This window comes from Phalacrocorax aristotelis, chromosome 1 (assembly GCF_949628215.1).
Source record: "Phalacrocorax aristotelis chromosome 1, bGulAri2.1, whole genome shotgun sequence".
NCBI classification, from domain to species: domain Eukaryota; kingdom Metazoa; phylum Chordata; class Aves; order Suliformes; family Phalacrocoracidae; genus Phalacrocorax; species Phalacrocorax aristotelis.
The window spans coordinates 216,928,768-216,955,795 of NC_134276.1; the positions used below are offsets into that span (position 1 = coordinate 216,928,768).

Below are 27,028 nucleotides of genomic sequence, written 5' to 3' on the forward strand. Positions count from 1 at the left end.
GGACGCTGTGGTGCTGCTGGGTGTTCCAGTGGAGGCCGGGGAAGGAGGCGGTCGGGTCTTTCCTTCAAACCCCAACAAGGCTGAGTCTTTTCTACCTTCTCTCATATTAAAGGCAGAAGAAGTTTTGCACCAATTTCCGAGCCCCATTAATTTTCCAATCACCAGCAGCTGATTACCAGTAGCAAAGCGTGGAAGGAGAAACGAGACAACCAACATACTTCGAAGAGGATACATATTTATTTTGTTTTTATTAAAAAAACCACAAAAGCATCACCCTGAACCTGACCAGCCAATCCAGAAGCTCTGGAAATCCAGAACACTGATCAAAAATACTTTGGCTCACCCGCCTTTCCAGCCTCTGCTAAAAAAATTGATGTGTTATTATCTCTACCGCAGACTTTAAAACCAAACAAATCAGTGGCCCCATTTTGGGGGGGGGGCCTTGGATTCAAATACTGATTTTGGCTAATGGGGCCCTTCTGCACGGACCGTTCCTCCATGTCACAACTGGGCAAGCTCTCCCGCTCTCCTACAGTGGGAAGGGAATCGCTGCCCCTTCTGTGACGCTCTAATAAGTATAAATATTTAGGAACACGCAGATTATACTGTAAGGTTGAAAAAAATACCCCTGACAACAACAATAACCCATCGTTGACATGTGGGTCGAGTGATGACCAAGTACGGCACACGGTTTAAAAAAAAAGAGAAAGCCAAACACCCCCAAACCTACCATCACACAGAAAATGGGGACAACATGCAATTCCCTTGATATGAAGAGGGACCGAGCGAGGAGGCTATGTACACTATGTTACACTCACTCAGGCACCCGCTCAGCTATTGCTTTGCTAAACCCCCAGCCCGGGTTAAGGCAAGCGCCGCCACGGCCACCTGACAGGGGTGGCAGCTCCGGCTGCCCAGCAGCTTCAGCCGTCAGCCTGGCCTTACGCCCGTCATAAGCTTTGCGGAACCCCACCGGTTGCTCAGTGGCCCCCGACGCTTTCACGCTGGATTTGCATTGCCTGCCCCTGCCTCTCTGTCTCAGCTGAAGCTCCGTGTAAATAGTTTTGAAGATCAAGATGAGGGATAAAGGTTTTGCCTCTCCCTGGGGCGTCCCCGGAGCCTGCGCAAACAGCTGGCGGCGGGCGCTAAGCGGCACTAGATGCTGGGGCAGCTGTGGGGAAACAGTTGCCCCAGCTCCAAAATCCTTGGAAACATGTTTTTTTTCAGGCTGAGGAAAAAAAATCAAAACCAGAAGAGGCAAAAAAACCCTTCAGCATCTCAGGAAGGAGCAGGCTGCAGGGTCTGTCAGCACCGTACTGACGCTGCTTGGGAGTTACCTTTTTCCATATCGGCCCATATTGTGCCGGGCTTTGGATCTGGGGCTAAAACAGTGCTGACAACACACCAACATTTCAGCGCTTCCATAGCATCAAGGCTTTCCCTTTCCTCCCACTCTGCTCCCCACCAAGGATTTGGCCGTGGGCGGGCAAGAAGCCAGGAAAGGGCACATCCAAGAGGGCCAATACAGGTTAAAAACAGAAGGGAGGAGGGTTTGGGAAGGTCACCATAGCCTAGGGATGAGCTGGGCAGAGTGCTGACAGTGGGAGACGGTGAGCGGTTGCCTTTGCATCACCCGCCTTTTTATTTTTTTCCCCTTCCTCTTTCCATCTTTAGCTCAACTCACAAATTTTCCTGGTTTTACTCTTTCTGTCCCCCACCATCTGGTCCCACTGTGGGGGACAGTGAGCGAGCAGCCCTGCGGTGCTTCGCTGCCAACCGGGGTTAACCCACCACAAGCACAGGTTTAACGTTGCAGGGGCTGTAAACACTGAGCCTGGAAGCTATGGGGACGTTGGGTGGAAGAATAACGGAGTACAGTCCTCACTTGGCCAAGCCTGACGTGCATCATGTTGATATTGCTGAGCAGGGACAGTACCATGATGATGAGAACAAGGTGCTCCAGGAAAACTGAGGCAGCGCAAAGATGCTCCCCTCTGCTCCAAGGCTGCGCACTAGCCCTTGCTCTGCCCAACGCTGAGCAGCCCCTGAAGAGCTGTGGCTGCGGCCCCTCACCTTGCTGGGAGACAGGCAAAGTCTGCACACGTGGGGACACCCTCCCAAAGCTCTCGCAGCCACCCCTGCCCCAGCTAAGGGGTGACACTAAGGGACACCGCTCCCACGCCAGGTGGACGCTGCTATGAGGCACAGAAACGCCACGAGCAATGCTGATGCCCAAGGGGTGGGAGGAGACTTGGGTGAAAGGACAGTAAACCCAGCTCCCTCCAGCAGCAGAAATAAGCTCAGCCTTACTGGCCCTTCTTAAGTTTCTTGGCGTCATTTGAACCCTGAGGTTGGGCTGGATGCGGGGGACCACAAGCTGGGGCGCAGCAGTTGTTCGTTGCGGCTGACTGCTGGGAATGAAGCCCGCTGAACATGCCTGTAGTGAGGGAAAAAGTGGGAGGTGACTGAAAAGTGACCTGCGCTGAGGACCTAACCAAAGCAGGAGGAACCCACGGTACCCTCCGGCTGGTGAAGTATCAGGGCAACATCTGAGGACTCAGCAAAGCCTCAACAGCACTTCACCGTCTCCCTGAGAAGGCTGCGAAGGTGACGCAGCGGCATTTTCTGTCCCCGTAGCATCGGCCCTTTTCGGTTTCCTCACATTCCCAACTACCCCCTGCTACTAGTGACGGGGGGCTTGGTGGCTTGGGAATCAGCCCCCTGGGCCATTCCCCAGTGGAAGATGTACTGGGCAGACTGGAAGGCCGTAGCTACAGGTGTATCCGACACCCTCCCAGCACAGGCTGTAGGATCAGGTAACAAGGACGCGGGTTAACAGCCAGGCCCGGCCTTTCCAGTGTAACTAACAACCTGCTGCACGAAGAGCAGTTCCCCGGGGCTCAGCCACCCACTACGGCCACCTGGACGTTAAAGGACGGCACCAAACAGGCTCAGGGCCCACCTCATCGAAGCCAGGAGGGGTGGGTGACGGCACCACAGAGAGGCTGGGCTCCGAACAGAGAACTGGGTCAGCTTTTGTTACTTAAAAAGGGTTATTCAAACAAAAACAAAAAAAAAAAAAGGGAAAGGTTGGAAGCAAAAGGGGTTGCATAAAAAAATGCAACCTTGCAAAAATAACCGTATCGTCTCTTCATGATCCATTTCAGGTAGGTTCCCAGCGGAGACTCCATGTTTCCCAGGAGCTTGGCACAGCCAAAACCTCCCCCGTGTTATAAAACAACCCCCCTCTGGGGGATTCCCTGCTGCTCTATAAAACAATAAAAAGGTCCCTGCAGAGAGTCCCCAGCCGTTACTCCTCCTTCGGCCTCTTCCTCCAGCGGGCCAGGAAGGGCCCGAGGCTGTTCCACACCTCCGTGTACATGAGAGTCCCCACGAAGACAAAGGCGGTGCCCAGCCAGTGCCAGGCCGTGAAGGGGTTGCGAAAATAGAGGATGGAGAAGATGAGGCTGACGAACTTGCGCAGCGTCACCACCAGCGTGACGGTGAGGGAGGTGCACTCCGTGGTGAGGATGAAGACGCCTCGGATGCAGACGTATCTGGGTGGGCAGAGGTAAGGGGACATCGGGGCAGAAGAGAGAGGACACGTGGGCAGGCCTTCGGGAATGAAAAGGACTGGGCAATGGATAGCCCCGGTCTGGTTACAGCGGGAATAAAATTCCCTTCTCCTCAGATCAGCATTTCTACAGCTAGGAACAGCTTCGCTACAAACCCCAGGGACACCCCAAATCTTCCAGGCTTCCCCCAGCCCTGCTCTGGGACAGCAAAACTACCCCACAAGAGCAGCTGGGGCTGATCTGTTGGCAAAAGGTCAGTGGCGCGCAGGGCTTACAGTCCCTGCCGGAGAGCCAAAGGTGGTAAAATCAGAGTTCGCCGTTTATAGGCAGCAGAAGTCCCCCTTCCCCCTGTGAGGGGCACGGGGAAGGCAGATGAAACATGGGGGTTTCCTGGGGGAGCGTGAGCAGCAATAGGGCACAGGGCGCTCTCGGCAGTGAGAGGAAAATGGTAAGAGGGCCTCGGACTGAAGGGTTCCTTTCTCGAGGGTATCTCAGCTTCATCAGACTTGCAGACCTCTCCTCTCTGCCTGGATGACTCTTCACACTGATATATCACAAACAGCTCCTGATCTGACCCTTCTACCTAGAGCTGGCTAGCAGAACTGCCGTGAGTTTGTACCAGTCAGCCTGTCCCTGGGGAGGTGGTGGCAGATTTCAGCCACCCTGGGAAAAACATAAGCCCCAAGTTTAATTCCACTCTATATTTTCCGAGTTACACAAACATCAGCTCCCAAATGCAGGGAAGGCTCCAAGGACTCGGCACCCCACCCCACTCCTCCTCTCCCACCCCACTGCAATCTCCTTGGTGTGCCTCAAGCTGAGCTTTGAAAGGATACTGAGTGATGACGTTCATGAGGAGGTAGAACCACATGATTGGCAGGGTCAGCCCGATCACTGGGACCTGGAACAGCTCTGTTGGGAGAAGAGACAAAGCAAGGTCACTGCCCTGCTATTGCTTAAAGAAGATGTAAGGAGAGGTGTCAGCCCAGAGAGTTGGGGTGATCAGGGCTAAATCCAGCTGGCGGCCGGTCACGAGCGGGGCTCCCCAGGGCTCAGTGTTGGGGCCAGCCTTGTTTAATGTCTTTATCCATGATCTGGGTGACGGGATCAAGTGCGCCCTCGGTGAGTTTGCAGGTGACACCAAGCTGGGCGGGAGCGTCAATCTGCTGGAGGGCAGGAAGGCTCTGCAGAGGGACCTGGGCAGGCTGGATCCATGGGCCGAGGCCAGTTGTGTGAGGTTTAACAAGGCCCAGTGCCGGGTCCTGCCCTTGGGTCACACCAACCCCAGGCAGCGCCCCAGGCCTGGGGCAGAGGGGCTGGGAAGTGCCCGGCGGAGAAGGCCCTGGGGGTGCTGGCTGACAGCCGGCTGGGCATGAGCCAGCAGTGCCCAGGTGGCCAAGGAGGCCACCAGCCCCCGGGCTTGTGTCAGCACTGGTGTGGCCAGCAGGAGCTGGGCAGGGATGGGGCCCCTGTGCTCGGCACTGGGGAGGCCCCACCTCGAATGCTGGGCTCAGGTTTGGGCCCCTCGGGACAAGAAGGCCCTGGAGGGTCTGGAGCGTGTCCAGAGAAGGGCAGCGGGGCTGGGGCAGGGTCTGGAGCACAAGTGTGCTGGGGGCTGGCTGAGGGGGCTGGGGGGATTTAGCCTGGAGAAGAGGGGGCTGAGGGGAGCCCTTCTCGCTCTCTGCAGCTGCCTGAGAGGGGCTGGAGTGAGGGGGGGGCTGGTCTCTGCTCCCAAGTCACCAGTGATGGGACGAGAGGAAACGTCCTCAAGCTGCGTCAGGGGAGGTTTAGGTTGGAGATGAGGGAAAATGCCTTCCCTGCCAGCGTGGTCAGGCCCTGGCACAGGCTGCCCAGAGAGGTGGGGGAGTCACCGTCCCTGGGGGGGTTCAAACACCGTGCAGACGTGGCACTTGGGGCCATGGTTTTGGAGGCCTGGGGGTGTTGGGTTGGTGGTTGGACTTGATGATCCTAGAGGTCTTTTCCACCCTTAATGATTCTATGATTCTCCTGTCCAGGACTGACCATGATCCAGGACATGCTGCAGCTTCAGGAGGCAGTTGCTGCATTAGGCAGACTGAGGCGTGCGCACATTTTGATTTTGCTCCAAATGGAGAGCTACCTTGTTCTTACTGTGCTAAACGACAAATGAAAGAGAGTTTGCAGATATTTATGCTTGGACTTCCGTAGGGAAGAAAGGAAGATGGAGGAAGAAGTAGGCTAAGGGAAAAAGACACTGAAATAAAACCTCTGTCTTGCTTTCTTGTGTCAGGGCTGCCCTGCTGTTAAAAGTGGATGAATCAACTGTGTGGCTCTGAGAGGCTGACAGCCCTAGCATGAGAAAGCCTGCACAGCACTGGCAAAACAAAGCCAACGGATCTGTACCTACAGCTGGTGTTGAGGATTTGGTCCTGTTACTCCCATTTTTGAACTACCACATTCCTTTCCCCAGGGGTCACCTATCTCATGCTTTTCTTGAGTCTAGCATGTGAGAAATACTTTGCAATGATATTGATTAACAGATTACAGTGATCTATGCATGCAAAAATCCCCTGTGCCCAGAGGGAATTGAAGCACCAGCAAACCTACTCAGTGAAGATCCCTCCAGTTTCAAAAAACTGGGATCAGAATATAGGAAGCTCGCTGGCACTGAAAAGCCTGGTGAATTTTACTGTTAAACTTAAGCAGATGTATAGGTCAAGGTGGATGGATGAGCAACCTGGCTGGGCCCACAGGTGTACGCGTGTGCATTAGCGCAAAGCTTGGCTTTTAACTACAGTGATGCAAACAGAAACTCATGGCTTAGCTTTGCAAGTTGCTGTGGCACCAGCTGAACGGTCAGCTGCCCGTGGCCAGGCTCTCAGCAGTCAGCAATCGCCGCCTGTCCAAGCATGCTGGCATCTGGCCTACCACGACAATGTCCCCAAGACAGTGTGGGGTTGTTTTTTTTGGCTTTTGGCTTTCTATCAAACCTGGAAACTCAAAAGGCTTGAATAACCAGAGACAACAGTCTGAAGTGCACAGCTGCTGGACTGAAAGCTTCCTGGAGCGTTTTTCCAGAGGACAGAAAGGTACAAGAGCAAGGAGCTGTCTGTGCAACACTCACCGGACTGGCTGAAGAGGACCGCGTGGTGGTAGATGTTTGGGGCAAGGAGGAGAAAGCCAGGGAGTGGTAACGCGTGCTGGAGAGAAAAGTAAAGACATGATGTGAATGGATTATGTGAACCCAGCCCATGTCTCATCCTGGGAAACCAGCCGCTCGCTTCTGGATGAGAGCACACCCTTCACTGCTCCAGCCTTGCAGCGTGTGATCCTTCGAATTTGTGCCAAGTACAGGGTGGGAGGGGAAGGGACTCTCTTAGCACCTCTATCTGCCCAGTAAAAGCAACAGAAAAGACATGACTTACATTGTAAAAAAGGGCCTCTTTGGAGTGCTTCCCAAACTGCTTGTACAGCGTCTCCTGGAAAATCCCCATCCTGGCAGACATGAGGAGGGCGAAGGTGAGCGCAGCAATACCTGGAACAGAAGCACAGCCTTGCAACGCTGCCAGGGACGGCATAGCTCAGGACAAACAGCTTGATAACTCCCTTGATTTGGGTTTCAGTGAAAAAGGGCCAAAGCATCCACACTTGATAAGATGGGCAGAAAACTGATAGCTGTCTTGAGGACACGGGTATCTTATTACAAAGGCCGAGATGCCAAGAGACTTCTGAAAAGATCATGTCTTTAAAAATAGAGACTCAGCCCTGGCAGGCAGAGCTGGTGGGATACCAGGGGTACAGTTGTTTGCCACAATTGACGATACATCAATCCCAATTCCTCTGAAAAGCCAGCAATAAACCTAGGTTGGAGGTACAAAACTAGACTCAAGGCCAGACTGTAGAGAATCCTCCATGTAATATTGTGCTGAATGAACACTTGAACCAGCTACAGCCCCTCTCCCTCTCTGCAGCATAGCTCACAGCAGCAGGTACATCAGGTAGGGCTGCTTTTGCAGAGAGAAATCAAGTAGATATCTGCAAACATGGAAGGCTCTAGTCTCATTCTATCACTAAGCTGCCACCTTGCAGAAACCCCTTTGGTTCTGTATTTAACTTGTTGGCCAAGTGAAGAGTATCTCCTTGTGCAAAGCAGCTAAGAAGTGCCGCAAAACCTCATTCTTTGCAAACCAGCATCTACCAGATGCTCAGCACAACTTAACCTCAGCGTGGGGACCCTCACCACAGTTTGCTTTGCACAACCCACATGGCCAAGGACATCAGAGAGCCGAGTCTTGCCAGTGTCCCAGCAAGGTCAGCTGGAGATGTGGCACTCACATACCTAGCAGCCACCACAAGAAAACCTGGAGTCCATCCTCTTCATTTAAGCCGGAGTCAGATGCCTGGTGGAGGGAGACACAACATAGTCGTCATGAGCTACCATGTCCCTGCAGCTCATTCAGACCTGCCTGTACCTTGCTCTTAGTTTGTACGTTGTGTTCCAAGCAAGCCCATAAAGCAAAGAGCATCCAAGGTCTCACAATCTCCAGAGCTGCATCCCTGGCTGAACAGAGGTGGTAGCAACTACAGCCACTTTGCTTTCCACTCTGCTTCAGGGAATGCACCGGATTCCAGCCAAAGTTTAAATGTCTGACCAAGAAAGTAGCTTTTCTGAAAGAAATGCCCTGCCTTGGTCAGAGACCAAACTCTTCAACCACAAAAATAATCACTGCCGCTTAGAAAGCTCTCACAGAGCGCCCATTGGCAGGCTCCTCTGTCCCAATCTCAGAGGCTGGTGTGCAGGAAAGAACAAGGGCTCTGGCCAAGTCCCAGGCAGGTACTAAAACCAGGCCTCTGGCTTGTGGTCAAGACATTGAGGAAAACAGGCCTGTAGATGCTGTTAGCCAAGGGTAAAACTCTAGGTAGCAGGACTTGGCTCAACTCTTTCACTGTGGTTTAGGGTAAATTAGATTACTCACCTTTGCCACAACTGTCCATACTCTACCAAAACCCCATGCCTGCTGAGAGTTAATCTGGATTAAGACACAGCAAGGCCTTATAGTACAAACCTTCCTCAGACACCTTAGAAGTATAAGTAGTTATTAAATGATGGGGGATTTGGAGGTTTGGCAGCCCTGTTTCTTTCCAGTCTCTCAGAACTGGATTAAATGCAACCAATTTTCACTTGACCACCACTTTATGCCATTTTTCTGTCTTCAGTTGAAAAGATCAGGATGTGGGTAATAATAATGGTATATTCTCAGCAAAAAGCAACCTGAACATTGCAGGATAAAAGGCATCTGTAATTAAGTTAAATCACATGCACGTGTGTGCATCCCTTCCCTCCAGCCACAGGAAAATGAGATCAAGAACAAGAGCTTTCAGGGAGCAGATCCAGAGCTAGGAGACGTCTTGTCTCTCCATTAATAGTCAGGCAAAGCGAATTACTGATGAAGGTGCTGACAGCAGCTCCTCCTGTCAATAAGGTTAACAGCTATGACCTCAGACCCTTTCCAATCCTTACCACTTGCTTTGCAGACATGAAAGTGCAGGTAAAGATCCCCAGGGACACCAGGGCTATGGACGTGTATTTAGATACGCTGTATCTGCACAGGGGAGAAGACAGATGTCAGTGATCCAGCCCAGCCTCATGTTCATCCGCTGCTCCCTTGCATTGCATTTTGCTCCATTACACCAGCGTGAACTTGGGGTAATGGGCACATACCCATTACTTAACGTTGGATATTGCTGGAAGGGAAGGCCAACTTACTCCAACTGCAACAAAAAAGAAGCATTTGGACCAATATCTCCTTGCCCATGGCAAAAGATCCCTCTCAGATCAAAGCCAGCGCAGTTCTAACATAGCAATGGAGCGGCAGGGGATGTGCCCACACTGGTCCCACAGCCAGAGCCCAAGCAGCTGGGAGGACCTTCCCATCCAATGCCTTTGCCCACTGTAGTGGGTTGACCCCAGCCAGCAGCCAAGCACCTACACAGCCACTCACTCATTCCCCAGCCTCGTGGGGAGAGAACTAGAAGAGCAAGAACGTGAAAACTCACGGGTTGAGCTAAAGAGTTTAGTAGGTGAGGGGGAAAATAACCAACAAAAACAATGCAAAAGCAATCGCTCACCACTTCCTATAGGCATGTCCATCTTGAAATCCAACTTCCCCCAACCTCCTCCTTCCTCTACCCTGGTTTCTATTGCAGCACATGACATTATATGGCACAGAATATCCCTTTGGCCATTTTGGGTCAGCTGTCCCAGCTGTATCCCCTTGCAACTTCTTGTCCACCCCCAGCCTACTCGCTGGGGGCTGAGTGGGAAAAACAGAAAGCCTTGACACTGTGTAAGCGCTATTCAGCAACAGCCAAAACATCAGCGTGCTATCAATGCTGTTTAAGCCACAAATCCCAAACACAACACCATATGGGCTGCTATGAAGAAGTTAACCCCCTCCCAGGCAGAGCCAGTACAGCCATCCATCAGGAGTGGTACCAGCCACACAGAAGTAAGAGGAAAGAAAATGACTAACATAGAAGGCGGTAGTCATGAGTAAAATCTCTCTTTTCGGTCCATGGTTGCCTTCAATGAAGAGCGAGGGGTGGTGGAAATGCAGAAGAGGGAAGGAACTACTCCAGTCTCTAGTCTAGGCACACCTGTGTGTCTCAGTTTCCCCCTCAGTTTAACTAAAACAAGAATATTTAACAGGAAAGGGGAGGGGACTAAACACCAGTCAGGATTAAGTCAAAGGCAGAGCATTCCCTGACAATATATGAAAGAGGCTTGTGCTTTACCTTTTCTTCAAAATGATGATACCTAGAGCCATGCTTGCTATGAGAGAACCCTGGGAAAGAAGAGAGAGCGGACAAAAACAAAATAGAAGGTCAGCATGACAAAATTCCCTGGACTGGGCTGCCCATCCCTGAGAAAGGCCGCAAACTCAATACAACTAATGCCAAAACATGAACAGAAATGCCAGAACAGGATCAGGGAGACTAAAAGGGTGGGGAGGAGAGGAAATGGCCTCAAGTTGTGCCAGGAGAGGGTTAGATTGCCTATTAGGAATAACTCCTTCACCAGAAGGGTCGTCAAGCACTGGAACAGGCTGCCCGGGGAAGTGGTGGAGTCACCATCCCTGGGGGTATTTAAAAGACATGTAGACATGGTGCTGAGGGACATGGTTCAGTGGTGGGCTTGGCAGTGCTGGATTTATGGTTAGACTTCATGATCTTAAAGGTCTTTTCCAACCTAAATGATTCTATGAGTCTCACTTCAGCTAGGAGGAGGGGAGAATCTGAGCTGTGTGGCTTGGGAACTAGGACGCTGGGGCAAATAGGCTACTAGGATTTTCTGGCCAGCTGGCCTCCCCCTTTTTTGGCCCACTCATGGCACTCAGTGTGTGCTACAGACCAGAACATGGCCAAATCGCTGTGTTTTTAATTGGGAACAGGAGTATGGCTCCAGAGATTGACTGCAGGGCTGCAATACAAGAACCACCCCTCATGGTTAATGCAGGACAGGTCTCCTACAGTGCTGGCTGTTTTTCTTCTTTTTAACCTCTCCTGACTTCAGGTACCTCCACCCCATCACACGCTGTGGGAGAACAGCCCCCACCCAGGATATCTGCCCAGAAGATTTTGTTATTCCCAGCAGCTGGGGCTCCATTGCCTTTGGTTTTAACAGATGTTTTAGCCTGACATTCATCTACACTTAAGTGAAGATGCATTTAAATAGCATTTTCCAAAGCAAAGACCTATGCAATAACAGTGCAGGTGGAACTAGGCCAAATCCATGCTCTCTGACATGGGGTGCTTAACCAAGGCACGAACACTAGGGCATGAACCACTTAGTATAGCTGTGCAGGGTCTCTTTGGCCAGCTGTCAGGGCTGAGAGCCAGAGTCTGGGCTTGGCTTTGTCATTGTTACTTCCCCATCACCATTGGAAATATGAAGCCTGTTTGAGCCTCACTTCCCTTGTCTCTCCACTAAGTTGAAATTTAATGATCAATGCTGTGAAAGTGAGAACTGGAGCTGAGCCTTCAGAGCGACGTTGCTCTCCCCACAAGTTAGCTGGTGTTTAGTATTTGCATGGGGTTTTGGTGCCCTCAGGAAAAGAGAGGGTGGCAGAACACCTGCACCAGAGACGGTGCTTACAGAGATGACGGGAAGAGATGTCATATGAGGACAAAAGGATGGTATGACAGTACTCACTGATCTGAAGATCATGTGCAGCGGCATGGCGATATTTAAGTTCAGGGCATAGTTATTCACCACACTGACAGTGAAGAACATGGCCACCATGATGAAATAGTACCTGAAACACAAACACAAAAAACCCCAGCTGATAGTTGTGCATGCACCTCCCTGGGATGCTGGGACACACCTTGGGAACAGATTATGGGTTGCAAGGAAAGGTCTGGAGCGGAGCAGAAGCCCACCTAGCTCTTGGGTCTGTGACAAGGACTAACGAGGAGATCGATCCGCTTTGGATGTAGCAGGGAAGTCCTTAGAACAGGACACAGGCTGACCTGCACTGGCTCAGCTTGTGCTAATTCCAGAAGCAAAGGAGAACTGAGGATACCCCAGCTGGGATCTTTTTGCATGGACTTTCTCCAGACCCCTGTTTCCTCAGGACAGTGGGATAAGACAAGGCTTGACTTGAGGGGATTCAATTTCTGCCAGCAGGCATCGCTACCCTCAGTGGAATGAGAAACTATTCAAATCCAGGCTGAACACCTCCATGGTTCTACCCCTAAGCTAGAGAGCCTCCACAAATTGAAATTCCTTGCTGTGGAGAAGCCCTGAGTGGCACTAAATTTGCCCTCAACTTCCTGTCATGAGGATCTCTGTCCTGAGCACTCAGCACAGCGCTCTGTTTTGCCACAGGCTAGGCAGGCTGCTGAGGAGCCCCACAAAAATCTAGCAGTGTTCTCAGGCAGCCCAGAAGGCCAATGGCATCCTGGCTTGTATCAGGAATAGCGTGGCCAGCAGGAGCCAGGCAGGGATGGGGCCCCTGTGCTCGGCCCTGGGGAGGCCCCACCTCGAATGCTGGGCTCAGGTTTGGGCCCCTCGGGACAAGAAGGCCCTGGAGGGGCTGAAGCGTGTCCAGAGAAGGGCAGCGGGGCTGGGGCAGGGTCTGGAGCACAAGTGTGCTGGGGGGCGGCTGGGGGAGCTGGGGGGGTTTAGCCTGGAGAAGAGGAGGCTGAGGGGAGCCCTTCTCGCTCTCTGCAGCTGCCTGAAAGGAGGGTGTAGCGAGGCAGGGGTCGGTCTCTTCTCCCTAGTAACAAGCCATAGGATGAGGGGAAATGGCCTCAAGCTGTGCCAGGGGAAGTTCAGGTTGGTCATTACCAAAAGGGTTGTCAGGCATTGACACAGGCTGCCCAGGGAGGTGCTTGAGTCACCATCCCTGGAGGCGTTTAAAAGACGTGTAGACGTGGTGCTTAGGGACATGGTTTAGTGGGGGGCTTGGCAGTGATAGGTTACTGATTGGACTCTATGATCTTAAGGGTCTTTTCCAACCTTAACGATTACATGATTCTATGAAAACCTCCTCACTTCACTTCAGCCGCTGAGTGCCAGGGAGGAGAGCATGAACATGCCAGGCTATTCCCAGGGCAAGATCAGCCCTGACAGAGAAATTCAAAAGTGAATTTGGCTGGCTTTCCAGTAAAGCTCTCCCTCCCATGCCCATTGCACCAACCCCCGGAGAGACAGTAAGCTCTTCAAACACGGCAAACTGTGCAAAATACTGCCATTTCTTGGACAGGAAAGTATCTGATGGCAATTTCCTATTAAAAATTCTCAATAAACAAGGAGTTCATATTTTATATAGGCATGACAGGTTCTCAATGAGGCTTCACAAATGCTGCAGAATGGATGGGATTTAGACAGGATAAACGGATAAGCCATTTTATTACACATTTCTTGAGATAACAGCTAGCCAGTCATTTTGTGCCTAGCAAAAGTGTTCAGATCAACTGTACCTTATTGGTATGGCCGGCCTCTTCCTCCCAAAGTTGGCTTCGAAGATAAAGCCTTCCACTGCAATAAACAGGAACTGGGAGAATGTCACTATGTTCCCACATCCTGGAAACTCCCTGCAGGTATGGAGAAGAAAGACAAGCATAAAAGCAATGCCATGGAGAACAAGCACTGCATAGAAAGAGCCTAACAGCTCATAATCCCAGAGTGAGCATCAACCTGGGTGGCTTCACTGCTTTATCTGTCCAGGTTCTCACGTTGCGTTTGTTAAACACTTCCCTGCAGGTATTTATTCACCTGCACTTGTAGATACATGTGCAGCAATCCCTTCCTCAAACATTTCCGAAGAGGAATTGAGCGGCCAACCCTGCCCACATGGTGAACCGGGTCAGGAAGTGAAAGAGGAAACTGGTCGCACCTCACAGGTCTGTATAACATCCTGACAGGGTATAGGATTTGAATGAGCAATATCAAGCACCAACATAACCACACTGAAGCTGGATCTCCCTTTTTCTCATGAGGAAGTGGTTTTGACAGAGCTCTCTCCCTACCTAGAGGATGCTGTGTTTGTTAGAGGGCAGATGAAACGCTGAGTCCACCCAGGAGGAAGGCAGTAGGATTTCCAATAGCCCTTATTTCCACTGCATGAGGGAAGGGCTGAAGTCACGTCTGTGTCTGCAGAGCAAGTCATAGTGTCCATGGTTCTCCTTGTACCTCATCCCCAGAACATGTGAGCGTGAGTTTGGGCCTGCTTTCAATTTACCCAGCAAGCTTTAGCTCTCTGCCCTCCAGTGTTTGCTGGATACCAAAAGGCTGGTTGTAAGTTCAAGAAGGAACCTACAACAGCTCCTCATGGGATCCCAAAGAGTTCATGGCATTAAATGCCATGTGAGAGTCAGGCAAACTAGGGAGCCTGCTAATGTGACACTTGCTTTGCACTGAAGTTTTCAAACTCCACAAGGTATCAAAAGCCACAAAACAGTGTCTGACCTTGAAAGAGACCCTCTTAGCTGAGCATCTTTGTCCTCTCAGAGAGACCCAAGCACCGCAGTTATCACTGCTTTTGCAGCAGAAATGACACCACCTTTACGTAACTCTCCCTTGTGTGGTTATTCTGAGGGAAGAGAAACTACACAAAAGGGCAAGACAGTCCATAACAGCCTGACATTAAACAAACATTCCCTGCATGTTGCTCACCCATTCCTAGCAGACATGCCTGCTGAAGACTCTGCCTCCCTCCTAAGAAGCTTAGAGGGAGCAAAGGAGGATTTCTTGGGAAGCACAGACAGCTGTGGACTCAGAGGAAGCTGTGACATGTCAGATAATCAGAAAGCTCACTGTTATTTGCAGTGGGAGACAGAAATTTGAGCAAGTATTTCCCCTTCCTTCAGTGCAAGACAGAAACCAAAGACAAGACGGAGAAGCTGCACGCCACTGAGTCCCGATCCCCACCCTGCTGCACAAACGTGCTCACACAACATGCTGTCACAAGTAGGTAGAGGCTGGGTCTAGAGACGGTTTTGCAAAATACAAGCTGAGAGATGCACTGGAGAACAGGAATAACCGAGCCACCTCCTAGATAGCTGAGCTCAAGGTCTGGTCTCCTCCAAAATCTCCTCTGTCACCCCACAGACACCTCAGAAAAAGCAGAGTGCTCTGGTTAATGCAGAGCTGGCACGTGGCTGGCACCAAACAGCACCTGGAAAGGCCATCTTCTCTCTGTGTTTTCCACGGCACAGGCATTGGCCTGAGCCCCTCTCCTCTACCCACCTGCCGATTTTAACATTTTTCAGAGCTTAATTGTCCACGAGACTTCAATCTCTGCTGTGCAATAAGATTAAAAGGGTCAAAAGTTACTTGGGGTAAGAGAAAAGACACTGAGCCGAAGACAGAGGTCAGGCTCCAGGATTGTAAACCTTATTTCTGCAGGAGAACAGAAAGCAAGTGTAAAGTTGGAATAAACCAAGACAGGTTCCATGCACGAGACTTTGTTTACTCCCAATTCACAGATCCTTGCGTACAGTCACTTTCTGTACATATGGCCTCACATTATCCCTGAAGTGTTGACACAGGGTTATTTGTTGACTGTTAATAAAAAGACAAACAGACAAAACCAGGCTTTATCTGCCTGTCTCTTTGACTCACAATCCTAACACACCAATAAACCTAAAAGAATTGACAAGACATCTGGATATATCAACCAAAGATCTGCTCTAGCTGTAGCCAACTGATAGAGTCCTCCAGAAGCAATGCAGAAACACTATGATGCAATTGTCACCCTGCCTCTTAGGATGGAATTGCCTGGGCTGTTGGCGTCTAGTAGCCCTGGCAGATGGAACAGCCGGAGTCGGGCTCTTGGTCCCGTCAGCAGAGCACAAACTAGCCCAATTTCAGCACATCAGTTTGGGGCACATTGATGCAGAATACTCGCATTCAGACAGAGTTCAACACAACCAAAACACTTCTCCAAGGAAGGTTTCTGTCCGTCACTTAAGAAGACTCCACATTTTGTCTATGAAATTAATTCCTTCAACGGCCCCTGCAGAAAAACACCACCCCACCCCTGCCATTTGCACCATAAAGGGATGAAACCCCTTCTTCCCTTCTTCAACCCAGTTGAGATCTACCATGCAGAGCCTCTACTGTTTTTACAGAGGAGGCACCCAACAAGGGCACAGCTTCAGAAGGCGAAGCGCAGATCACAGGCTTTCTAACCAGGCCTGTATGTATATGCCTCACAGAGCTTTGGCAACACAGCTCAAAGACAGACCCCCAGGGACAACAGGTGAAGGACGCTAGCAGAACAGGTTGGGCTGCTCCAGAGAGGGGAAATGGGATAAACTGGATGGCATTTCTTGCCCTGTCCAGGCCTCCTTCTGTCATCCAGACAGGGGCTTGTTTAACTTGCTCATGAAAACCTCCGAGTTTTCCTGCTCTCTCTCTTACAACCCCACTTCACTACACCGAGAAGGAGAAAACCTGGGGTTTGGGCCTGCTTTACATCCCCTTCACAGCAATTTAAGCCCTTTATTTCTTGTTCTGACTCCAGAGCCCAGCAGAAAAATTTATCTCTTCTTCTCTGCAGCCATTCTCCACACATTTAAAGTCTTTTGTCTGTTCTCAGGCATTTCTAGACTAAACAGTTCTCATTCCTTTACTCTCTCCTCATAAATCCTGAGCAAATTTATTCTAATTACTTTGTTTTTCCCCACTAGACCGTCCGTCTGGTGGCTGCCTTTTCCTGTGACCATGCTGCAGGATTCGCTTGTTATGGGAGGATTCGTCTTCAAGAGGGACATTTTTCCCCCTCTAAATAACACCAAGACCCACAGAAATAACCAATGTTACCCCAATTTAGGGACCAAAGGTGAACAGGGCAAAAGAGGGACACAGGAACTGGGCTGTCAGGAACAGGGGAATTTCTAGTGGATAGAAGGCAATTCTTAAGAGAAGCTTGTATGCAGAAAAGCTGCATTCTTAGATATCTGCAGTTGGACTTCTAGGATTTGCTGCTCAAAATTGCTTCTGGGGTTTAGACACCTAATGCAGCCTTTAAGTATTACCAAATGGCTCACTTTTGTTTTAAGGTCTAGCTGCAGGACACACAAGCCTAGTGTGTCTTGCAAGTATCATGCAAGTAAATGCAATAAGCCAGCTCCAAAGCTTTCTTCACCTTGAAAGGGCCCATTTCTCCTCCCTCACTGATGCTGCAGCACAAGTCAGGCAGGAAAGGCAGAGGTCAGAGCAAACCTTGAGAGGAAAGACAACTCGCCACACAAGGTCTCTTCTTCCAAGAACTGCTCCTTGATTTATCCAGCGATCACTGAGTGATTGTGCAAACTTGTGTTTAGGTACCTGTGTCCTGGCTTCCCACTTTGCCAAGCAAATAATCCCAATGCTGGTTTACAGTAAGGCTCTCTTTTGCAATCCCTTTTCCTTTTAACAATCTGGGGTGATGATGGGTGGGGAGGAAGTAAGGGCAGGTTTTAACCACTAGTTTCGAAAGCCTGGGCATGACTGAAGTGAACACAGCAGTCAGGGGATGCAGCTCCACACTGACTTACTGTGACTGTAGACAGAACCAGTTCAACCATTACTTTTTGCCAGTCAGGTCTAGCACTTTTGCCTTTACAGCTTGCTGACTAGCCCTGAAAACAAATCCAACAGACCATCACTTTTTCCAAGCCATGCCAGCCTTCCTCCATCAGGGCGAGGAAGATGACAGCGCTCGGACATACCCGAACCGTCAGCCCCGCTCTCTCTGCAACCTGACAATTCGCCTTTGCTCTGACTGCTACAAAGGACTCCTTGACCTCATCATATTGTCTTTGCAGCCGTGTGATGCTGCCGAAGGTCACGCTTCCAGATGGACGACGCTCCCTCGGCCCTGCCTGCTGTCCCAGGGGACCCCCAGCCAGCCCCTGCACGTCTGCTCCTTGGGATTCCAGCTGTTACTTGTGCGGGGCGCTGGGACCAGAGAGCAGGGCTGGTGGGGATGCTTTAGGGCCAGACCTGTGGTCCCTCTGTCAGCAGAGGCCGAAGATCCCCGGTGCCTGGGCAGGATGCTGAAGCCGCCCACGATAGGACCAGACTGAGCCCGAGCGGAGGCGGACAGCCCCAAAAATCCCACAAAACCCCTCAGAGGGTGACACAAGGCCAGGGCCCAGCGATCCGCACCGAGGATCCTCTTGGCATCTTGATGAGGGGAGCCCCAGGGCCTGGTGCTGCCCCCCAAGCTGTGAGGGGGCCCAGCCACCCCGCCGAGACCGCAGAGCCCGGCCAGGCCAGCCCCAGGCTGGGGGCCGGCCCCGGGTACCTCCAGCAGCCCCACCACCACCCCAAAATCTTCTCACCGTCCCTCCATACCCCTCTCAAATCTCCTGGAGACGTCCTGGTCACCGCTGCCGCTTCCTCCCCTCCCAAATCCTGAAGCCGGTGAGGGAGAACCTGCGGCCCCCAGCCCCGGGGACCCTCACCCGATCCCATCCCTGCCCCTAACCCCCGCCCCTAACCCCTCCTTCTGCCCCCAAAGCCTCTCCCCGGCCCAGCACCTGGCCAGCAGCTCCAGGAACACCACGTTGCTGCAGCAGCCGCCGAACACCAGCCCCACCGCCACGGCCGGGTGCATGGTGTAGCCCCAAGAAGCGCGGCGGCGTCCCGGACCGCCACCGCATCCCTCTCCCGGAGCCGCGGTCCCCGCTCCCGGCCCCGCCGCCCCCGCTTCCTCCCGGGTGCCGGTAGTTCTCTGCCCGCCTGCCGCCCGTTCACCACCACCGCCGCGGCGCTGCCGTCAGGACTACAACTCCCGGCGTCCCCCGCGACGCCTCCCCGCCTCCCTCAGGCGGTGCCGCGCCGCATGGCATGATGGGAGTTGTAGTTCTGCGGGGTGGCGCGGGCGGTAATGGCGGCGCAGGGCCGGGCGATGAGGTGGCGTGAGGAGATAGGGGGCAGTAAGGGGGGGGGGCAGCTCAGAAGCTGCTGAGGAACAGCTGCTAATTGCCGTTTTGGGTTTAAATAATGAAATTATCGCTTCGATGTGAAATGGAGCTTGCTTGAGGCCTGTGGGGGAGTCTCTTCCTCCTGGGAGGCCCTCCCATGATCTTGGGGCTACAGGCAAGCTCCACTGCGGCCAGTGTGAATGTCACCATGAGTGGTGTGGGAAACACTGGATACTGAGGCAGCAAAACTGGGTCTGAAAAGTAATTGTGCGCTTAGAAGGAGATGAGTGCTAAAGGAGGGTCCAACAAGGGGGAAAGGGAGGAAAAGGTGCACAGATGGTAGTACTGGGGTGGCTTGGGGGCTGTGTGGGTCCAACAGCACCAGCAGCCACCCATGGCTTCAAGGGGGAGAGACGGAGGGGAAAAAATAACCTATTCAGAGCGATGGACAAGGTGGTATTTCTGGCCACAACCCTGCATGCATCAAGGTGGGAGAGAAGGGCACTGCGGTGCTGGAGATGGAGGGTTTGGTGAGAGGTTATCAGTGTGGGGACAAATTGCACCCACAGGTGCTGCGCCTACGCCAAATGCAATGATGCATTTATTAATTTGCCTGCATGACGGGGTACATTGGCTTCTCTTGTCAGGATGCAGACAGTGTCACGTCAGTTGTGGTAAAAACATTAATTAAACCAGCACAACCACTCCGAGGATCCAGCCCTGAGATGTGGAGTCTGCAGTGTGCTGTGGGCTTTCTGAGGGCTTAATACAGTATCTATGGCACCTTCAGTTTTATTTTGTCCCTATTGGATTATGTGGTTGTCCTGTACTTCTTATCTCTTGGTCCTGGAGTGTGTTTTTGCATTCTTGCAGTTGGAGCAATTCATGTTTTCTGCTGTTAATGTGACTGCATATCAGTCAGGGGTAAAGCATCTTCTTTTCTAAAGTGGTGTGGAGAGCCCTGCTAAGCATCTGTCAAAGCCCTCTGTGATCAATAGAAGCCATATTGATCAAAAAGTGGGGGTTTCATGTTTCATTTTGTTTTTAATAAAGTTTTGATCTGAATCAGACCCAAATCTTTTTTTTTTTCCTCCTGCTTTAAACACAAGTGTGAAATCCTGTGAACACATTGCAAACAGCTATGGTCAGTCCAAAAATGAAGCACTTCTTTTTATGATTTCCAGCTCTTCAGGAAATGTGACAGCCTTGGCAACTCCTCTGCTGCTAAAAGCAGCAAATGATGGGTGAAACTGCCAGGTTTGCCCATTTCTTTGCTCACTGCTAAAGTTTCCTGGCTCTTTGACTCCAAGCTGGAGATCCCAGGGTTCGAGGCTCCTTAGCCGGGGGCTGGAAACCCAGGGTGCTTGGAGCATGTGTCCTCAGGCCTTACATGAGCCATGGCTGAACACCTGGAAACTGTAGCAATGTCACCCAGGGATCCTTGGGTACCTTGTGGGCTTTGACTGCAGATAGAAACCCCACGGTTTCTTGATAAAAACATCACAGACCCAAGGGATGTGGGGCCTCCCTTGTGATGTTTCCAGGAGTTTCGGCTTGGGATATACCCTCTAGGAGGATGGTCAGCCAGAAAATAATGCTTTGGGGATCCAAACATCTGGGAGACCCCCTGGAAACACCAGTGGTTTTGCTGTGCTCTTGCTCTGTAGTTGGCAGAAGTTCATTATTCCCCCATTTCACAAAACATTCCAGTGTTTTCTGACCTTGCTTTAGGTAGAAACCCTTTGACTGGCTTCCTTGGTCTTCCCATCAAATCTTTTTAAATGGTTTATATATTATTAAAAAGCACCATGGCTCATTAGAAACAAAAAAAGATGATTGCTCAGGCTTGCTGGCACTTTGTAACATCTCCAGGGTTTCCTGCTTCCACATCCTCAGCCACTGCACAGGTCAGAATGATCGATTTTTGCTGTTCCCTTCACTAATAAGCTTTTGCTACCTTGGGTGCTCACTTCTTCGTCTTTCATTCGCTTTCTTTGTGCTTCAAAGGGGAGGGGGGGGCTGAGATTGTTTTTCTGCCACAGTAAACGTGCTGCACCTTGGTTCCTAAATGCATTAAGCCACAGAACAAATTGCTCCTTTTGAACTGCTCCAGTGTAACAGTGAAACCAAAATGTCAGCTCATAAAGCATTTTGAGCTGTTCATTGTAGCCTGGCACCTCTGGGAGGGCAGTCTTGTCTGGGCTAGTGAGTCGTTAACATCCTTTCTAATGTTATAACTACGAGGTAGGTCCTGGGACGAATTGCCTGGCTGAGGAGAGTTCTCAGTCTGTTGAGTTCATGCTCTAATTCTTAGGGGATGGGAACTCATATCACTGCAAAAACTTCCAGGTCGCCTCAATATGAGGCTAGAGACGTAGTTGCTGGGCTTGTCTTTTTTCTTCTGCGTGGGGCGAGACTGGTTCATCCCAGCTGCGATGCTGGACCAACGTGCTGAGCTCCTTGCCTGCAGGTTGGTGTATTCTTCACAAGAGATCCTGATCACAGATCTTAAGATCTAATGGTATAATTCACTCCCATTAAAATAAAAATTAAATCCATTCAAAATCCAGTTCACATCAATTCTATGATATTGAAATTAATGACAAAATATGTCAGAAAATCAAAAAAATATTAATATTAAAAAGATGCCATTTCAAAGGTAATTTAAAAATCAATTCACCTTCACTGTATCAAAAGGCAGACGCCCAGTGTTGTCTGTCTAAGCATCCGATGAGCCGGAGCAATTTCTCAGCCCTGTTTCTCTATCGGGAGTGAATAATAACACTTGGCAATGCAGCCAAGTTGTCTTTTGTACTGTGACTGGACAGCAATGCTTTTGAGGCTGTGTTCTCACAGTCAGGATGGTCTGAGGACACAGACAAGATGAGGTTTGTGGGTTGAAATAATATAGCTGGAAAATTAATTAAGCTTTCAGCTATAGGACAAAAGCTTTACTGCCCAGGGCTTATCTGTTTTTTCCAACAACAGCAGTTGCTCTAATAAAAGATATTACTTCTACCTACAAACATCGTCTTGCTTCTTCCAGTGTTATTTTGACTTTCTTCAGAGGTGGCTGAAATAAAATAAAACACGTTTTCACATCAAGGAAACACTGGGGAGTCTGTTTCTGCCCCAAAATCTGGCTGGGGGGTGATGGTGGTAGTGTCTTCTCTAGTACAGATCTGTAGCACGGCAATGTTTGAATAAGCCCTGGCAGCATTTTGAGTTCCTGACTTATGAAATGCAGTTCAAAGCAAAATTGTGGACTCTTAGTACCCTGGGCGAAGGGGTTTGTCTTCACTTACTGAATGCATCAGAAATCCTTCCTTCAGCTCTGCCCGAGAACCGCATTGTAAGTGATCTTCCACATGCCAGTGGCAAAACGAGAAGAGGGACTTTAGGAAGCCAGATTTGTTTAGTAGTTCAGCTGTTGCCACTGTTCCCAGCCCCAGTATTCAGGCAGTCAGGCCTTGATTCCCCAAAGGGTCGTAGATTTTTGGCCTCTGCTTTGGGAACAAATGCAATGATGGGGGAAAGCACAGAGCTGTAAGTTCCTGCGTGAAAAGTTTCATTTCCAGAAAAACATTTTTTGAGCCTTTTGGGTGTGGCAGAATCTGACAAAACACCAGGGACTTTGACATTTTGACACAGGCAAAATCTTGTTTCTTAAAGTTGAGCTTTCCCCAGAAAGGCTTTCCTGCCCTCTTGTTTTCTAAAGCATGGGTTTTTCTGAGAAGTAAAGCAATCATGTTCTTAATGCATGGGAAGCAAATCAATCAAACCAATCTCGCCTGTTTTCATAATGAATACGTATGTGACTCATGCCAGGAAAAGGCAGGTAATTCTAACATAAGCACTGATATGCAGAGACTACAGGGCTTCTGCCGTGCCCAGTCCGCCGGCGATGTGAATCTGTCACAGCGCAGTTATTGACCTTTGGCTCAGCCTGAAACTGCTTGTACTTTTAGTGCTGCAAATGCCTATTCAAACTGCAGGATATCAGTGGTGATGGAGCTGTCACACAGGTATTGTGTGACTATCTGTGAAGTAGATCTGCCAAGGTAGCATGTTTAATTTAAGCATCTCTGAGACGGTGAATTCTGCAGTCCTGGCAGCTTTAGAAAGAAGCAAACAGAGCAGGCTAACAAAATGCCTGATTCCTAACTACATAAACTACAATTTACAAATAATTCATTATTTCACCTTAGATTTAAATTTTGGCTTCACCTTAGAATACTTCATCTCTGCGTGTGTGGTCAGATGGAGATGCCACAGGTAAAGAGAAGCCATTTATTAGACAGAGTTACTGCAAGTAGAGACATGAACAAGTTTTAATACATCAAGCTCCACCTTGAACTTCCTTTGTTTAACAGCATCTTTAATCTGTGTATAGAACGAGAGGAAATGGCCTCAAGCTGCATCAGGGGAGGTTTAGGTTGGAGATTAGGAAAATAATCTTCCCTGCCAGAGTGGTCAGACACTGGCACAGGCTGCCCAGAGAGGTGGGGGAGTCACCGTCCCTGGGGGGGTTCAAAAAATGTGTAGACGTGGCATTTAGGGACATGGTTTAGGAGGCCTGGGGGTGTTGGGTTGGCAGTTGGACTTGATGATCTTAGAGGTCTTTTCCAACATTAACGATTCTATGATTCTATATATTCAAACCTCTCCTCTCCCAACCCACGATGTCGTCTCTGCTGAAATGGAGTGTTATGTGTCATCTCCAACAACAATGTCATTATGACAATGATAATGATATTTTTCATGGTGGACATTCTGAAGGGATTCAGAATGGGTAGGTTGGACTCTCCGGTCCATGTGCACTTGTGTTTCTGTGTTCAGTGCATTTCCAAAGAACGGGAAACTGGTAAAGTGACAGACAGTTGAGTGTTGGGCGATGGTGGTGGACTCTGCCTTTTAACTGGTGTCTGACATGGCCTGGACTTTACTGTTTTCTCTCTCTACAGTTTTCTTGAGAGACGTGAGAAGATGACTCCTCATGGTTTATAAGGTTGTGAGCATGTTGAAGATCCACGGTGTGGGAGGCACGTGCTAGGTGTAAGGCTTTGGTTGTAGAGGGGTTGAATAACTCAATCTGTAGCAGTTTAAAAAGACACTCAGACACCTATAAATTATTTCCCTGAAGGCTCTGCAAGGTTCCTTCTGAGATGAGATACCTCATCTGGCTCCTCGTCTTTCCATTTGTGACCCTACTCATGTCTGAATCCAATCCTGCTGCTTCTCCTACTAAAAGATGAAGAACAACTGTGGTATCTGGCTGTGCAGACAAGACTGGACTTGTTTTCTCTTCCAGGCAATTGTGTGCTGTAACTAAATTCCCTGCCAGGTAAAGAAGAGATTTTGAACCAATGACAGTTCTGACAAGTCAGGGAGGATATGCAGAGGGTGAACTCTTGGGTTTATTTCCACTGTTTTTCATCACTGTGAAATAGTGTGTGGGCAGAAGAGGAAGGAGCATGCTGGATTTTAGTGGGGTAGCAACTGGTTGTGGGACTTGAAGTCCTGAGTGTTAGGCTTTTACTGTTGGGGGAAGTATGGATCTCACCTCTTCAGCACCCGTGACCAAATATTGTCATCCCATGGCCACAATACCACTACTGTTCATCTGAGCACCTCCCAAAGTGCAGACCTTGTAGCTTAAACTACCACAGGCGAGGTTTAGCTGCATCCCTGCTGATACGAACTAGGAGCATTCAGAGTTGGTGTGTTCAGCTGGAGCAGAGGAGGCCGAGGGCAGCCCTCATGGTGCTCTGCAGCTCCCTCCCAAGGGGAGGAGGAGGGGCAGGGCTGGTCTCTGCTCTCTGGTGCCCAATGCCAGGCCCCAAGGGAATGGCAGGGAGATGTGCCAGGGGAGGGTTAGGCTGGGCATTAGGAGACGGTTCTTCCCCCAGAGGGTGGTGGAGCCCTGGCACAGACTCCCCAGGGAGGCATCACGGCACCAGCCTGGCGATATTCCAGAAGCACTTGGCCAAGGCCCTCAGAGCCCTGGTGTGAATTTGGGGTGTCCTGTGCAGGGACAGGAGCTGGGCTCAATGGTCCTTATGGGTCCCTTCCAACTCAGGGCATTCTATGAGTCTATGAACTTCTCATTCACAGTCCTCAGGCCTCACAGCGCTTTTCCTCAACAGGTTGTTATTATTATTAATCTCATTTTATAGTGGGGACAGTTAAGCTTCAGACACAGGCAGAGACTAGGTCACATCAACTGGGGCAAAGAAAGGGAACAGATCCTGGAGTTTTGATTTCTCCTGTTCAATATTATATATCTCCATGGTAGGTGTGTATTTGTGGGAGCGCAAGTGTAAGGATTAGGTCCTTTCTGTATGCCTGAAACCTAAACTCATCTAACCCAAGTGTCAACGAGCACTTGTGTTGGGAGAGACAACTCCTGTCCTAAAGAGTCTGCTCTGCCAGCAGCCATCTTGTTGCTGTACAGCTCTCCAAAACCTTCAGTCTCAACTCCTTCACCTTTGTTTTGTGAACGTGCAGCCATAGAAATTGAAGAATTGCTACTCCACTTTCTCCAGCCTTGTTTGAAATGCCCCCAACCCTTGGAGTTTTACAGCTTTGGCCAGGGGAGGAGTCTTTTGCTTCTCTCTTGGGAAGCCTGTCATGGTGGTCAGCTTTAAATTTCTGTTTATGTTATCACGTCACATTAACTAAAAGAAATCATTGATGTATTTTTAGGTGTTTTAGAAGGGGTAAATCTCTCTCCTCTCCTTAAACTGTTACATTCTTGGGATTATATGTTCCATCAAAAACTTTCAGGTCCCCCAAATATTCCTCCCACTCCCTCCTCGGTAGATATTTTCTCAGCCATTTCAGTTATTTGCTAAATGCGTCCCATTTTAGCACCTTGCACATTCTCAGCTTAGCATTTCAGAAATGATCACTGTTTCTCTGGATGGAGCAGGAGACATTCCTGCTGTTGCAAACATTTCATTTTCTGTGAGGTACACAAGCTGGTTTTCTCACCTACAAATGTTTCTCTGACGTGCTCAGAATCTGTTCCTTACTAGCGTATCGCGGCAGGGCTCCCGTGACAAAGAGGAGATGCAAGAAACTGCTCTGCTGAGGATCTGGTCTTCTTTCTTCTCTTTGTTACTTTTTAAAATCCCCCCTTTTTATTTCCTGTTATTTTTTTCTGCCAAGTTTTATCTGGGTGATTTCCAAAGCAGAACTCCTTGATCAAGCAGCACTGGTGCTAGAACTGCCTATGTGTGTTGCTACTTGTCAAAATGGTAAAGGCTAAAAACTCCAGACATGGACATGTGGGGAAAATTGGAAATAACTTCTTTTTTGTTTTTTTTTTTTTTATAGCCCTCTCCCCCTTCCTCCTCCTCATTCCTTAAGATTGTTAAACTTGACATCTCTTTAAATGAGCTGGAAGAACTTCAACCTGAAGCACTTCTCCCTTCTAAGAGCCCCCCCGCATTGGATGTGTCTCTCCATGCTTTAGGCAAGTGAGCGTGACTTTCCAGAGGTGATTGATGGGGTCTTATAGAAATGTTTTTTCAATTAAAATAACCTAAACACACGCAAAGAGGAGGAAAAGAGATATTTTTTTTAAAAAAACCTGTTTTTACTCTTGTCCAAAAAGCGAATCAGAGTTATCTGTATCAAAACGTGGACATGTTTTCTTCTCCTTTGGAGCCCAACATTTAACTGGCTTCCCTGTGTACACTCAGTCCTGATCCACCTTGCCCCGGGAAGGCAACACTCTGGTGAGCTCAGCTTGTCCTCCCTGTTAAGCCATGCCAACGCTCCCTCCTTGCAAATTTTATATTTTCTATGAATTAAGACTGGGTTTGGCCCCCCTCATACCTTGAGATGAAGAACTAATGCAGTTATTCACTCTACCCTCAAGGCATCAGAGAATCATTATCATTAAACGTCTAAACTATGCATTCACCCCAGGTAAAGCTTGTTGCTTTAAAAGCCTTTTGTGACAAGGAAATTGAAAAGGAATACATCTTTAGGTATTAAAGAATTTTGCAAGCTTCAGCATCGCAGTCCACCTCCTGGACCTTCCTTTG

General features: G+C 49.8%; 1 protein-coding gene across 1 annotated transcript; it reads right to left on the reverse strand.

Annotated features, from left to right (window-relative positions):
• Nucleotides 1–215: 215 nt before the first annotated feature.
• SLC35B4 (solute carrier family 35 member B4) lies at nt 216–18,805 on the reverse strand. Its single transcript, XM_075081698.1, has 10 exons — nt 18,588–18,805; nt 13,539–13,652; nt 11,767–11,869; nt 10,350–10,399; nt 9,076–9,157; nt 7,894–7,954; nt 6,980–7,089; nt 6,679–6,754; nt 4,412–4,487; nt 216–3,557 (listed from the first exon to the last, which is right to left on the reverse strand). Exons 1-10 carry the CDS (start codon nt 18,662–18,664, stop codon nt 3,311–3,313), a joined length of 996 nt encoding a protein of 331 aa, XP_074937799.1. The 5' UTR covers nt 18,665–18,805; the 3' UTR covers nt 216–3,310.
• Between the last annotated feature and the right edge of the window lie 8,223 nt (nt 18,806–27,028).